The 16144-nt window shown below is 46.5% G+C and overlaps 1 protein-coding gene across 1 annotated transcript in view; it reads left to right on the top strand.

Moving 5' to 3' along the window:
* XPNPEP1 (X-prolyl aminopeptidase 1) overlaps positions 1–8634 on the top strand; it is a 34982-nt gene extending 26348 nt beyond the window's left edge. The window contains exons 16-21 of the mRNA XM_068139409.1: positions 2577–2637; positions 3539–3608; positions 4814–4987; positions 5850–5926; positions 6627–6725; positions 8080–8634. Of these exons, the coding sequence (XP_067995510.1) occupies positions 2577–2637; positions 3539–3608; positions 4814–4987; positions 5850–5926; positions 6627–6725; positions 8080–8208 (610 nt within the window). The 3' untranslated portion in view covers positions 8209–8634. The remainder of the gene's footprint in view (positions 1–2576; positions 2638–3538; positions 3609–4813; positions 4988–5849; positions 5927–6626; positions 6726–8079) is intronic.
* The last annotated feature ends 7510 nt before the right edge of the window (positions 8635–16144 follow it).

Below are 16144 nucleotides of genomic sequence, written 5' to 3' on the forward strand. Positions count from 1 at the left end.
AGTGCGATGGTAGCATTACTGTAGCTGGTGGGGAGTGTTTCTGTCTGTTGCAGCTCTGTCTACCTGGTGAATTGTTGTTAGAGCTGCAGGGGAGACTGCCTTGTTTTTACCTTTGGCTGCCTACACAGCAGCCTGTACAGCTGAGTACAGCACCTACCCTGCCAGCATCTGTCTGCCCTGTGGGCAGATTTGACTGATATTAAGGTCAGAACAAGGTGGGGCAAAGGAACATTACAGCACTGCCCTGTGGTGTGCTTTGCCTTTCCAGAGGGAGACTCAGAAGCAGAGTTTCTCATCCCAGTGGCCACTTGGGTCTCAGGTATGATTTTGGGAAGGCGTCAGGTCTGTTGACTCACTCAGTGCTGTGTGGACAGTGTCATTCAATGGCCTCAATCTCTGTAGCTGTTTACTGTGTAACTCTGACTCCATGGAGAATGAAAGAAGTGATGTTTTTAACCAATGTAAATAGATGAGAAGTGGCTTGTTCAGAAAGATGCAGGACAGGCCTGGCTGCTCTTTTGAGACAAGCTTTGTCTTTAGAGCTATGCCTTTTTGTTCTTTCAGTCAGGAAGAGCTTTGAAAAGAACCATACAGACATCCTTTGATAAGATTTTTACAAGGAGATCTTTTTCCCTCTCCTCTGATGGCCTAATTAACAATTTCCTTAGTGCCACTATGAAAAGCAGCCCTTTGAATACAGTATAAGCTGGACATCAATGGCACTTAACACGGCATTGTGGCAGGGATGCTCTGCTCGTCCCTGCTGAGAAGTTAAACCCTGAGTTCTTTGTGACCATGGTCTGTTGTGTGCTGGCGAAAAGCGTAGGCACAGGAGTAAGAGTTTCAAGGGAACTCATTATTTCAAGAGCCTCTGTGTTTTTGACAGCAGGCTCAAAATTATGTTTGTAGAAGGAACATTGAACGAGCTTCTAACGTCTGAGTCTAACCCCTATCCAAATACAGGATAACTTCTAGAAATCGTAACACAAAACATCCTGAGGATGAAAGGGCACTGCACCTCCTTACACTTCCCTTTCCTGAGCTAGTAGCTTTAATTTGTGCATTAGTATATCTCTTTAGGCTGCTCATAGGTCATCACAGGAAATTTCACTTCAACTTGAGGAAAAACTTTTTTACTATGAGAGCGACAGAGCCCTGGAACAGGCTGCCCAGGGAGGTGGTGGAGCCTTCTTCTCTGGACATCTTCAAAACCTCCTGTGTGACCTGCCCTGAATTTGCAAATTTGCAGATGACACCAAGTTAGGGGCAGATGTTAGTCAGTTAGAGGGTAGAAAGGCTCTGCAGAGGGACCTCGACTGACTGGACAGATGGGCAGAATCCAACGGGATGGCATTCAACAAGTCCAAGTGCTGAGTGCTGCACTTTGGCTATGGCAATCCCATGCAGAGCTACAGGTTGGGGTCAGTGTGGCTGGAGAGCTCCCAAACAGAGAGGGACCTGGGGGTGCTGATTGACAGCCACCTAAACATGAGCCAGCAGTGTGCCCAGGTGGCCAAGAAGGCCAATGGCATCCTGGCCTGTATTAGGAATAGTGTGGCCAGCAGGAGCAGGGAGGTCATTATGCCCCTGTACTCTGCCTTGGTTAGGCCACACCTTGAGTACTGTGTCCAGTTCTGGGCCCCTTACATTAAGAAGGACATTGAGACACTTGAACGTGTCCAGAGAAGGGCAACAAGGCTGGGGAGAGGCCTTGAACACCAGCCCTATGAGGAGAGGCTGAGGGAGCTGGGGTTGTTTAGCCTGGAGAAGAAGAGGCTCAGAGGAGACTTTATTGCTCTCTACAATTACCTGACAGGGAGGTTGTAGCCAGGTAGGGGTTGGTCTCTTCTCCCAGGCAACCAGCACCAGAACAAGAGGACACAGTCTCAAGCTGCGCCAGGGGAAGTTTAGGCTGGAGGTGAGGAGAAAGTTCTTCACTGAGAGAGTCATTAGTCATTGGAATGTGCTGCCCAGCGAGGTGGTGGAGTCACCATCCCTGGAGGTGTTCAAGAGGAGATTGGATGTGGCACTTGGTGCCATGGTCTAGTCATGAGGTGTTGGGTGACAGGTTGGACTTGATGATCCTTGAGGTCTCTTCCAACCTTGGCGATACTGTGATACTAAGTGGTCATGTTTTGAAGGGGGGTTGGACTTGATGATCTCTGGAGGTCCCTTCCAACCCCTATCATTCTATGGTCTTCCATACAAATAGACTAAATTTGGCCTTCTCTGTGCTGTTCTCAACGTGCAGGTAGCAGTTGCTAAACCTCAAATTAGAATCTTTTTTTTTTCATGAGCAGTTCAGATTCTAAGTTGCAAAGACCTTTGGGATGGATATGGGTGAAAGCTAACACTTTGAATATGTCCTTATTGCTACATCTGGGACGTGTGTTCAGCAATTTGTGAGATTAAGAACTGTTACACCATCAGTTCTGTGTCACACAGAGCAGGTGACTTTACCCAAATAAGCTTTTGCTTAGCTTGCTGCAGCGTGGTTGGGTTTTCTGTGTATTCTCACTTTGTTCTTTCCTTTTCCCCCATCCCTTTGCTTCCTGCATCTTTGTTTGCCTCTGAAGAGATGGTACAACAGATGTGACCAGGACAATGCATTTTGGCACACCGTCAGCCTATGAAAAGGTAGGTTTGGGATCTCAGTGTACTTTGCAATCTGACCCTTATTATTACAGGTACTTAAACAAATTAGTAATGTTCCCTGTTGCTATGTAATCAAGTGCTCTATCAAGTATAATTTATGTAATAATATGTGACAGCATCTTGATAAAGACTGAAAAGGAGGCTGTCAGACTTCCAAAATATAAACTAAATGATTCAGAGAGCGACACCTTTGTCTTCAGGTGCACAGCTTTCATCTGCAATGTGACAGGTCTCTTCTATGAAACAATAAAATCAGCAGGCTGAGGACAGACAGGCTTCTGTCCAGCACTGGAGTAGAGAGGTGCTTAATTTACTGCAAAGATTGGTGTCTAATGCAAGGCTGCACTGGTGGTTTGTGTCTAGTGTACCATATCAAAAACCAGTCTCAGACTTACCTGAGAAGGTCTGTGTTGGAAATTCAGCAATGTGATTTTGATAATTTCAAATTGCTTCTTTAATTAAAACTAATTTCCCCATTATAGTTCATTCAGTGATGGAAATATGCTGGGGAAGTGAAACCACAGCCATGAAGAAAATCAGGCGTGTAGGTCAGGTGAATACTGCTGCTAAACCTGCAGTCTGAGTTTATGACACACTCTCCACAAGATTCTGAGAGTAATTTAAACTCCTCCTCTTCATGGTTGGCTTTGGCATTGCCAGCCATAGGAGGGCATGAGCAAGTCTTTCCAGATACTCTGCAATTTGCTACAAGATGCAGGTGTTTCTTTCCTTTTCCTGATCTAGTTGAGGATGCCTCTGCTTACTGCAGAGGGGGTGGACTAGGTGACCTTTGGAGATCCCTTCCAACCCAGACCATTCTGTGATTTCTGAAAGGACAGAATTTTCTCTCCCCATGTTCACTTGTGGCACATTTCTTTGACAGGAGTGCTTCACCTATGTCCTGAAGGGACATATAGCTGTGAGTGCAGCCATCTTCCCAAATGGAACCAAAGGTAGGTTTGTGGATTGGAGTATTGTAATCACAGCAGTGACCTCTGAGGAACCTTAAGGGTCTGAGATCAATGTTTGGTTGACAGGTCCACGTGTCATGCAGATGTTGCTGTAACTGTGTCTGTTTCCATCACAACATTTTGGATTCTGGGTTATTGATGCCTTCTCCCTCAGCACTGACCAGCGCTGAAAATTCTGAGGAGAGAAGTCTGAAGGGTGTTCAAAGTGCTCTGGTTCTAGGGTCATAAGTGACTTTAATCAGTCAATGGTACTCTGACATGGCTGTGGCCTTTCTGTTGTCTTTATGTTTTCACTTATGGCCCTATCAAAGTGAGAGGTCACTTCCTAGCTTCAAAAAGACTGGCTAATTCTCTTCCAGTTAATGTAGAGTCTCTTTTATTGTTGAACAGCGTGGGAAAATGGGCACACAAAAGAGCTGCTTTGATTTTGTGCCAGGAGAAGCTGTGACATACATTCACCTCTGGTGAATTCAGTGCAGAGCTGTTCTCTCCCTGCTCAGACACCTTGCATAAAGGTGCCTCTTTTCAGTGTTTTCTCCAGTTTGCATTCTTGGGTAGGTGAGGAAAAAGCAGTGGTGCAGTGGTATGAAAAACCTTGAATTAAATTGGAGGGTGTCTGAACTTGAATATATGGACTTGGTGTTCATAGGAGCATAGCATTGTTCTAGATGGAAAAGACCTCTGAGATCATTGATTCCAACCATCAATTTAAGACCACCATGGATATTAAACCATGTCCCAAAGTGCCATTCTCTGCATTCTAATGGAAATAACCTGAAATGACCATCCAGGCAAGACGTCAGGCTGATTCCTTCACGGAGTACTAGGACGGAATTCTCTGGGGGACATATGATCACTGGATTCATTCCTGAAAACCCCAGTGGACCCAGCAGCTGTGCAATGTTTCTGTTACAGACCACCTTCTAGAAAGCTGTTTCTAACAGAAAGAGAAAATCCTGAGTTGAGTGAGGGCTTGAATTGACTTGCCAAATCTGCCCTGTAACTTCTAACAATCCAGTGACTTCTTTCTTTGGTTGCAGGGCGTGTGTGTGAGAGGGTGGTGGTGATCGGTTCTTTTGTTTGCTTTCTTGTGTTTTCCAGGTTTGAGCTTTCAGTATGATTGTCAGCATCTCTGAGGGGTCTTGAATTGATCACATTCTCTTTCCATTTCTGTCTCTGACCTGCAGGTCACCTTCTAGATTCCTTTGCCCGTTCTGCCCTGTGGGACTGTGGTTTGGATTACCTGCATGGAACGGGACACGGAGTTGGCTCTTTCCTAAACGTACATGAGGGTCCTTGTGGCATTAGCTACAAAACTTTTGCAGATGAGCCCTTGGAAGCTGGCATGATCCTCTCTGATGGTATTTAGCATTGCTGATTCTCTCTGGTGTTACTGGGGGAGGGACCAAGCTCTTTGAAATAAAGAAAGGCATAAATCTGACAATGGTGTAAATGAAAAGTGGGATCACAGGCTCTAGTCCTGCCTCCTCAGTTTGTTACTTTAATTCTTAGTTAAACTCTCTAGGTAAAGACTCTTATTTTACCTCTTTCACCTTCCATAAACCATCATTTCAGTTGGGTGCTGGTGGCCTGCTTCCTGCTCTCTACAGTGCAAAGCTTAGCAGAGCTGTGCTACTGGCAAGCCCAGTTCTGGCATGCTGCCTCTCATTCTGCAGTGAAGGAGCTGGCTACAGTACAAGGTGGACACTAAGCTTTCAGGAGCTAATCCTGTCTTTGCTATGGCCTATTTGAGGCAGCTGTTAAATCTTTACATGCCTTATTTTTCCAGTAGTGAATTAACAGCCTGCTGGAGTTTGCTGAGAGACTTGCATTCCTTCAGGGCTGCAAAGTCCTCCCAGGGAGTCAAGGGAGCACTCTCTAAAAGAAGTGTTTTGGAGGAGGGGGTTACCCACCTGCCTTCCATAAAGGCATTAATATTTCCAGGGTTTCTGGTATTTGGAACACATCTACTCTGTACTTTCTCTTGACTTGCAAGGAGACTCTCTTGAGCTCAGGGGCTGTCTGTCTTGTTTCTCCTTGCTCGGGGGGGCTTCTGTGCAGATTAAATAAAGTCAGAAATCTGGTGCCTCTGTGGATGCCTGATGTCAAGATTGCTTAGTGACTTCAGAGGACTAAAGCTACAGAGGGGAATTTTGGCCATAGGGAGTAAGTATTTGCTCAGTGCAGCTCTGTGGCTTTGTTAATTACTGTCTGTTTTTGCAGAGCCTGGGTATTATGAAGATGGGTCTTTCGGGATCCGAATAGAAAATGTTGTCCTTGTGATCCCTGCTGAAACCAAGGTGAATGACCTGCTCAAGATGCACCCTCCTCCATGACTCACTGGTTGTAAAACTTACTGAGGTGGGACCATATTACAGACAGTTGAATCCTACTCAAGACTCCTGGTCATCAAAACCCCGCTGTGGTGAAAACTAATTCCAAGTCTCCCTTGCTGATGGGAGCACAGAAGACAGCTCTGCTTCTGCAGAGTTTCCGTAGGTTGAAATGGTTATGGGAGAGTCCTTTTAAGATATTTTTTTGTTTGGCTGTCAAAGACCAGATGCATCTTTAATTCAGCCTCTTGGAGCTGCTGCTGTAGAGTTGGTTGATCTTCTCAGGTCAGGATTTCATTCTCTGGTAGAGTCCTCAGTGGTAGTAGAAGCAGCACTACAGACTGATTTTGGTGTTACAATTGCCAACCTGCCCGGGCTGTGCTTTTAGAAATGCCAAACTGAAAATGACCATGTAGTCTTCAAGGGGAGTCCAGTCCAATTGTGACCTGGGACATGGCCTTTGAAAAGCAGCCATTGACAGAAATAACTGAGGTCTATATTGAGACTCTTTGCTTGAGCTATAAGGAAAATATTCCTGTAAGCAGCTGCCCTCTCATCTGCCTGTTACATGTGGTGTTCTGTAGTGGTGACAGGAACTAAGGAGTGAAGGTGATCTAGTTAGAGCTGTTTCTAGAGATTTACCATCCCATTTGTCTCTCTAATGCAGTACAATTTCAAAAACAGAGGGAGCCTGACTTTTGAACCCTTAACCCTGGTTCCAATCCAGACAAAGATGATTGATGTTAACTTGCTGACACAAAAAGAGGTAAGTGAAACAGTAGGTTTGCATTGCTTGCTTTGTGCTAGAACCAGCCTGTGCTACTCTGTTTACAGAAGCCACTGGCCCCTGTTCCTTTTCATAGATCCAAAGAGCAATCCTGAACAGTCTGACTTTATCTGAAAATTTGAGTGGCTGGGTGGATTAGACAAACTCTCCAGAGGTCCTTCCAGTCTTTATTACTCTACAATGAAGGCTGTGATGACCTCTCTAATGATGCTGCTTTGGTAGTTCCCTTGACACCATATTTGCTACTATCCTACTCCTGCCTTCATTTGCTTCTGTGAGACTATCATGCTGTCTCATCAGAAACTTACACTGATGACCCATTTTGTTTGTATCTACTCATGACCAATCCCATTCAGCCATACACATGTGCATACAGAGTCTGAGCAGGCATTAATGATAGCTGCTCAGCACCTCAGCTATCACCAAACACCTTTGCACTCTAAACTTTCTGTTCACATCTCACACCTGTTTCATCTTGTTATTCTACCATACTCCATGTTTGCCTCAACCCATCCTATTTTCTGGATGATAATCCTATTTGCATTTCCTGTTTCTGAAGAGGAGTATGAAGAGTACCAAGATCTGCCAAAAGGTTACCTGTTCAGATCAGTAGGGCAACTTGTGTTTCAGGACTTCATTCTTTCTGTTGCAGATGTGCAAAGCTGTTTACCAGAATGTACTCTTTTGACTTCCTAGAGGCAGTCATTTGCAGAGACTTTAAATACTCATCAACTGAAATGAACCTTGCCTCCCCTCAAAACCTAGGACAAACTGTTTCAGTTCCCTACTCTCACCAAATTCACAAGTCACTTCCATAGACCTGGGGCTTTTTAGCCTGGAGAAGACTGAGAGGGGCTTTCATAAATGTTTATAAATATCTGAGGGCTGGATGTCAAGAGGGAAGGGACAGGTTCTTCTCTGTTGCACAAGAACAAGGGGCAGTGGATATAAAATATAGCACAGGAGGTCCCACTTCAACATGAGGAGGAAATTCTTCACTGTGAGGGTCACAGAGCACTGGAACAGGCTCCCCAGAGAGGTTGTGGAGACTCCTCTGGAGACTTTCAAGACCCATCTGGATGTGTTCCTGTGTGACCTATGATAGATTCTATAGTTCTGCTCTGTCAGGGGGATTGGACTTGATGATCTTTGGAGGTCCCTTCCAGCCCCTAACATCCTGTGATACGTTAGAGATCTGTCTCTTTGTGACAGGATCCCATAGCAGCCTAACGGCACAATGCCAAGGAGCACAAGGGCTTACAAATGTCTTTGGCTGTACACAGCTTGACTGTTCCACATTTGTGCTGAATGTCATACCCTTCCCTTTCTCTAGTGTAACTGGGTGAACAGCTACCATCACAAGTGCAGGGAAGTAATTGGAGCAGAACTGGAGAGGCAAGGCCGGCACGAAGCTCTGCAGTGGCTCATCCGGGAGACGGAGCCTCTCATCAAAGTTCAGTAGCAGCACAGCGGTGTGCAGAACGGTCTGGTGTCACAGTAATCCACGTCTTCTTGACCCTTGATGTCACTTGGGAGAATGTTCTTCAATAAACCTTTGGAAATCAGGAGGGGATTTCATGTCATGTTCCTCTCCCTGTAGCACGTGTGGGTAATGTGGGGGTGAGGAGGGCTGCTGTCTCAACAGTTGTTGGGGCTTTTTTTGTGGGGGAGGGGTTGAGAATAGAAAGCAAGCAAAGAAACAAAACAGCATGTTGCCTTTGAATCAGGGGTCTTACTAAAATAATGGTTCTAAGAGACAATACTGGAATATTTTATACTGTCTGGTTTTTCACTGTGAAAACTCAGTATTTTTGCATACTTGGGTTCCAGTTGCTAAGATGCTACCCACACAGCAGGACTGATCACTGAATAAAAGATTCCAACCCACTGTTTGCTCTGTCTGCCTTTACTTGTAGTCGCTGATGTGTTGGCTTTGACCAGATAATTCCACCCTTATGTGGGCATTGAGCTCAGACAGTGAAGAAATATGTGTAGGGCTGCCTTGTGCTAGGCTCTGGGCAGATGTTACAGAGAGGCCTGGCAAGAGCAGTCAGTTCTGCCTGTGCTTTGTGAAAGACTGGGCAAGGGATGTGGTAACACTCAGCAGAGGTTTATGTGTGCAGGGTGCCCAGGCCAGTACTTTTGTCTGTTGTTATGACTTACTGAGTACTTGTCTAACCCTTGGCAGTGCAGGATGTGTGGGCAGTATAAGGGAATTACAGCTCTTCCTGGACACAAAGCAATTATCAAGTTAAAAAAAAAACAAGGCAAGCATACAATGGACAAAAGAAGACCTCTGGAACTTTGCTTCAAAATCAGCCTGGCCTCGGCCGTGCTCTGGGTTGCCAGGCGGTGCACAGCGACACCTGGTGGTTATACGAGCTACTGCAAGTCACAGAGGGAGGAGCTCCTCCCACCCCTGGTCTCTGCTCTGCCGGCGTCTGAAAATCAAGCTCATCAAAGCACTGTCAATAGCGGTATATGAAGGGGTAAAAATATGCTTGCTTAAGGGAGCAGGCATTCCTAGCATTTACACTGAAAAACTGAAGTTCTGTTACATCTGAAAGGAGCAATTGGGTAACAGCACAACAAGAGGACACAGTCTCAAGCAGTGCCAGGGCTTTAGGCTGGATGTCAGGAAGAAGTTCTTCACAGAAAGAGTGGCCATTGGAATGTGCTGCCCAGGGAGGTGGTGGAGTCACCATCCCTGGTGGTGTTTAGGAAGAGACTGGTTGGGGTGCTTGGTGCCATGGTTTAGTTGATTAGATGGTGTTGGGTTGGACTCGATGCTCTCAAAGGTCTTTTCCAATCTGGTTAATTGTATTCTAATTCCTGATATTTTAAAGAAATATTATGTGCAAATGGAAATATTGATATGCACAACTTTCTTCCCTCTTTGCCTCCCAAGAAATTCTGAGAGGGAAATACTAATCCCTCTTAAATAGTATGAAATCATTATTTGCCTTGAGAGTTCTGGAGGGAAGCAGTATCCCCTAGCCAGAGCAGTACTGGACAGGGAAACAAAGTTGCTGGTTTCCTGGCTGTTACCCAAGGTGGTGATGAAAGTGCAAAAAAGTGCTTTAAAAAGTCACTTTCACACTCCAGTCTGTGCAGATAGGGGTAGGTATTTAAACAGCTGAAGGCTATCCCGCCACCACCTGGTCAGCTTTCATCTCAGCTGTGCTGTGGGAAATCCAACTTGCACATCAACCTGTCTGCAGTGTCTCGTGACTATGTGCTATTGACTGAAACAGATTAGGGAAAACATTTCTACCCCAGGTGTCTATTGCCTCTGTAGGTACTGACTATGCCAGAGGATCAAATGACAAGTGGGGTATCTCTGAGCAGGTGCCAAATCATGAGTTTCCCAGCAACAGCAATTGCATGCAGTGAGGCTGAACGACTGGGGAGTCGTCAGCCAAATGCTGCAGACTCCCCCTGGCTGGGTGAGAGACCTCTGCAGCTGGGACATGGCCGTTCTCCAGGGTGATGGTGGAAGTTCAAGCACATGAATCTCCTAGTCTGCTAGACCCATGGGGAGCTGTGCTGCTGACCACAGATGTTCCCAAGAACAGTGTCCTGGATGTCTGGGCAAAGATCCAGAGAGGGTAGGTCTCTCCTCGAACTCAAAGGCAAGTGTTTCCCACGGGAAGGCAGAGGAGAAAAGATGTCTACCAAATGTTGAAATACAACAGCCAGGGAACCTTATGTCCTCTTGACCCAAAGCCATTCTTGTCTCCAGCACCTCGGTGAGGGGGAGCACATGACATGGAAAGCAATTTGCTGGGCTGAACACGAGTAAGCAGTGTGCTCAAGTGGCCAAGAAGGCCACCAGCATCCTGGCCTGCATCAGGAGTATCACAGTATCACAGTATAACTTAGGTTGGAAAGGACCTCGAGGATCATTGAGTCCAACCCATCAACACAGACCCCATGACTACACCATGGCACCAAGTGCCACATCCAATCTCCTCTTGAACGCCTCCAGGGACGGTGACTCCACCACCTCCCTGGGCAGCACATTCCTATGACGAATGACTCGCTTGGTGAAGAACTTCCAGCAGGATTAGAGGGGCGATTGTCCCACTGTGGTCAGCACTGATGTACCTTGTGTACTGTGTTCAGAGAGTGAGTGCTGCAGTATAAGAAGAGACATTGAGCTGCTGGAGGGTGTCCAGAGAAGGGCAATGAAACTGTTGAGAGGTCTTGGGACAGGACTTCAGCAACTACAAAGGCCTGAAGGCCTATGTGGCCACCCTGACTGATGGCACCAGAGCACTTCCCTCACTGTCCCTTGGCCAGCTGTTTGTCAGCCTTGTCCTGGAAATCTCCATCTATTCTGTTACTGTGTCTGAAATTCTTTGTTTCCCTGGGAATAAAAATGTTACAGCAGGAGACAGATCCTATTTTTCAGTGCGGAAAATCCACACTGGCTTTATCGTTCAGTCACAAACCATGGCATGTGCTCTGGCAACGTGCCTGTTGGCCTACAAGGCTTTTGAGGCAAACAGACCATTTCTCCTTGAGCAGAAGAACTCATGTTCATTCATCACTAGCCACAAATGCCCCTTCCCTCCGTGAGCCCAGCGAATGCTTTACTTCTCCACAATCACTCCTTCAGTCTGAGGGTACTACCTGAAGTGTGCCTGGCAGCAGTAAAATCCAGCTGTTTTTTTAACATAAATGGCTCATAACTCACCCCTAATGGAAACCTCACTCTTGTTCACATGACTATGAAACCCATCACTTTCCATGACAGCTAGTGGAGCAAGTTTTGATTTACTTCACCCCAGCCTTGGAAAGAAAAAGGAAACTCCTAAGAGTACTGTTGGTGAGGACCTCCTCAGCAAACCCATGGGACCAGGCTGGTGTTCAGGCTGCACACAGTCAGTTAGTTGCCCAGTAATAGTGAGAGGCTGGGATACCTCCTGGGACACCGATGCTTGCTTCTGCAGCAGATAGTGACAGTGAGAGCCAGGCTGTTGAAACAGCCAAATAATAAAGCTCCTCTGAAGATTAGGAGATAGAATAGAATAGAATAGAATAGAATAGAATAGAATAGAATAGAATAGAATAGAATAGAATAGAATAGAATAGACCAGACCAGACCAGGTTGGAAAAGACCTTCGAAATCATCAAGTCCAACCTATCATCCAACACCATCTAATCAACTAAACCATGGCACCAAGCACCCCATCCAGTCTCTTCCTAAACACCTCCAGTGATGGTGACTCCACCACCTTCCTGGGCAGCACATTCCAATGGCCGATCTTTCTTTCTGGGAAGAACTTCTCACCTCCAGCCCAAACCTCCCCTGGCACAGCTTAGAGTCATAGAATCAATAAGGTTGGAAAAGACTTCAAAGATCATCAAGTCCAACCTGTCTCCCAAGACCTCGTGACAACTAAACCATGGCACCAAGTGCCATGCCCAGTCCCCTCTTGGTCCCCTCCAGGGACAGTGACTCCACCACCTCCCTGGGCAGCCCATTCCAATGGCCAACAACTCTCTCTGTGAAGAACTTTCTCCTCACCTTGAGCCTAAACTTGCTCTGGTGTCCTCTTGTTCTGGTGCTGGATGCATGAGAGAAGAGTCCTGCTGGCTACAACCTCCCTTCAGGTAGTTGTTCTTTCCTTTGATACTGCTTCTCTGTCATGAGGTGCTTTGATGTGTCTCCTCTGAGCGGTGTGTGGAAGACACATTTTGAAGGATGATCTTGAAAGGCTGAATGAGGCTCCTCAGTCATTCAGGAGACTGCCTGAAACATGCCTGTGTGCTGGCTCCTGATGTCTGTGCCCAACACCATCTTCTCTTTGTACTCAGTGAGTGCAAGTTGGCTGAGAGTGTGAAGGATTGTTGCTGTTTATTTTTTTCTGACTTACAGTATTTCACACCTCATTTCCAGAGTTCTCCATCTTCTTTTTGGGAGAAGATATTGCAGGCCTGGGCATCTGGTAGAGATGTCTGGAGATCAGGAGTTAAATAAGTTGCTTCATGTCTCTGCCCTCAGCTTGTTTTACATGATTAGGACAAAACTCCCCATGGCCTTGCATGTGAAAAAAAATGAAACAAGAGCCTCTGGAGAGTACAAATATGAACTGGGTTAGTGATTAATTAAGTTGCCTATTAACAGTTGTGTAGTGGCCTGGAAGAATTTTAATGTACCAATTAAAACAAGGAGCTATCTCCTCGCCTTTCCACCACCTCTGGGGATGCTGTCAAGAACAGGGACCTTGCAGATCAAATGCTGTTTGTTTTGCTCCTTCCAGCTTGTTAAAATACTGTTCTAAATTTGGCATATGGTGGATGCCCACGGACATGTTTGCTTCTACCAGGCAGTGAAGTGATGTCTGTCTGATGCGGAATAGCATGGGAAAGAAATAGGACTGTAGTGCTGTCTGACTGCGTAAAACCTCCTGCTCTCTCAGGGTCTCTGTGCCACTGCATGAAGAAGAGCGGGTTGGTGACTGCATGGCAGCTCTGCGCTGGCAGTGGGAGTGTTGGTTTGGCACATATGGCCTGGACAGACAGTGTGGGCTCACAGCATGTGTTTGGAAGGGAGATGCTGGGTTATCTGGCCTGTTGGTTGGCTGCCCTGTCTCCATGTTGTACTCCAGGAGTTTGCCCAGCTCCATTGTAAGCTGCAAGGATGGTGAATCCCCCTCCAAATGTGGGGCTAGGGTGGTGGTCAGAGAGTGTGGCTGCTCTCACCAGTAGGAACCTTCTGATTTACAGAAGATAGTCAAGGCCATTTTAGTGCCATTTGCTCTTTCTCTCTAGTTGTTCACCCTCCTAAATGCACTGTTGAGGAGGGGCTGTATCTTCTGCCTCTAACCAGCCAAACTCACACTGTGCCACTGCTGTGTCCCAGCTCCCACTCATCCTTCCCACTCCAGGAGGAACTTGTGAGAGGACTTCTTAGCAAAATCACAAAGACTTTAACCATCACATTCCTTGAGAGACAGATTTTTTGAAGAGGAGGAAGAAATTCAACTGCAGGCTTGGCATGGCATGTTATATTCTCAGATGCATCTAATGTATCTTGAACTGGGACAAGCCAAGCTCAACCACATTGCCCTAAAAAGAAAGGACTGAGCAGAAAGGGTGGATGAAACCTCACTGTCTGGTGGAGAAGGTGCTCATGGAGAACAGGAACCATCAGTCCTCTCTTATCCAAACATCACATGATGTCTTTTAGAGAAGTGGAAGGCTGCAGGACAAAACAGCTCAGCTTGGGCAGGAGGAGAGGAAGGGCAGCCCTCAGAAAGATAGCAGGGTGGTGGTTCCTCTGCATACACCCTGGGACTTTGTATGGGAGACAAGCAGATTTCCAGCCATATCCCTTTGTGGTGGGCTTGGCCAGAGAAACAGGGACACTGGCAGAAGTGTCTAAAGGAGATTTACACTGAACAATCCTACTGATGGAGAGGTCAGCCCATGGCATCAACTCTCTTCTGCTTGCCACTCAGGCAAAAGAAGCAGGCCAGTGGTAGGAGAGGCAATAGCAAGGATTAGAACGTGGGCTCAGAGAAATGTGAAAAGAAAGGTCCAAACTTCTCTAACAAGCCATTAGCCTGATGAAGAGAGGACCCTGTGTCTCCCCACTCACGGCCCAGACCTTGATCAGGGGTGAATGTAGGTACATATAACACTGACAGTGATCCTGCCCACAAACACACCGGAGCCTACAGATCCAGCAGGGAGCAGCCTCTCAGTCAAGTTTCAGAGAGAAACATTATTTATTTGTTTGTTTGTTTGTTTGTTTATTTATGCATTTATCTATTTATTCATTTAAATTTCCTGTATTTTACTGATCTAAGGGCTGGCAAAGACTGCAGTAGGGTTTGGTTCCTCAGGACTGCCCATCTCCAGCTCCCCTGGGAGCATAGGATCCTTAGCGCATTCACTCCTGAGATGCTCTGTCTGCAGAGCAATTTCTGTGCTCAGACAGCATTTGAAGAAAAAAATAATCCAATCCCATCCATTTTTCATGCACCTGCCAGTGGCTTGCTCTGGCCCCTGCCCTCATGGGAGCATTTTGCCTGCAGAGCCTGAAGGCAGGTAACCTCCCATGTGCATGCTCAGCTGTAAGCCCTTGCTTGCAGTAGTCTCTGGGGCAGTTTATATAGGCCAGGAACCAGGTGAACACACACCCAGGTCCCTGTGACTGCCACACACCAATCTGGGGCCAGCATGTTGCAAACATCTCTTCCAGGGAAGTGGTGGAGTCACCATCACTGGAGGAAGAGACTGGATGGGGCACTTGGTGCCATGGTTTAGTTGATTAGATAGTGTTGGATGATAGGTGGGACTCAATGATCTCAAAGGTCTTTTCCAACCTGCTTAATTCTGTATCTATTCTATTGTATTCAATTCCATTCCAATCCATTCCCAAAGCAGAGCATCAGCTGACTGGAAGTATTCTACCATGAGCCTTCAATATACTTCCCATCACCCCATCACCATGTCATGCAGCCCTGGCAGGGCATCCCCAGAGCTGGAGCAAGCCCTCACTTGCAGTGTCCCGACCATCTGTTCATCCTCTCTCCTGTGCAGATGTTGTTGTCCCTTCTGAGATGGCAGGGGACTCAGTTAGTCTCCTTTGTTCCCATTTGTTTTTGGAGCACATCTTCTGATAAACACCCTTGCCTTCCTCTTGAGGTCTGAATACAAAATGAGCTGAGGAATTTTGGATGAGGGTAGCATTAGTTCACAGTGCCACAATCTTCTAGGAGGGGGCTTAAGGAGCTTGGAGTGATTGCGAGAATATCTCCACTCAAATCCAAACAGGCAGCTCAGTAAGTGCAAAGTTAAGGGAAGTGTCCTCATCCCCTTGTATCCTATTAATATTTAGGGCTGGGCATCAATTATTCATCCCTTCAGGGTGTGCTTTTATCATCTTAGTGTGACAGGATTAGCTTGTGCACCTTCTCCAGGCACTCAGAAAAGACCATTTAATAATATTTGTGAACTTTCATATCCGAGTGGCCTTTTGCAAGCAAAACACCTGCCATGCCTTTGGTCAGGAAATGCCAATCTTCCCCATCCCCACCTGCAGCTTCTTTAAGACCACAGAGAGCTGAGTCTTAGTAGATGCACAGAATGCAGAATTAACCAGGTTGGAAAAGACTTAAGAGATCATCAAGTCCAGCCTATCACCCAACAACATCTAATCAACTAAACCATGGCACTAAGTGCCTCATCCAGTCTCTTTTTAAACACCTCCAGTGATGGTGACTTCACCACCTCCCTGGGCAGCACATTCCCTCTTCTTCAATCACTCTTTCTGGGAAGAACTTCTTCCTAACACCCAGCCTAAACCTCCCCTGGCACAGCTTGAGATGGTGTCCCCTTGTTCTGGTGCTGGTGACCAGCACCAGAACAAGGGGACACCGTCT

The sequence above is a fragment of the Melanerpes formicivorus genome, unplaced genomic scaffold (genome assembly GCF_026170545.1).
Source record: "Melanerpes formicivorus ecotype bairdi unplaced genomic scaffold, bMelFor1.0.p_v2 SCAF_6, whole genome shotgun sequence".
Lineage (NCBI taxonomy): Eukaryota > Metazoa > Chordata > Aves > Piciformes > Picidae > Melanerpes > Melanerpes formicivorus.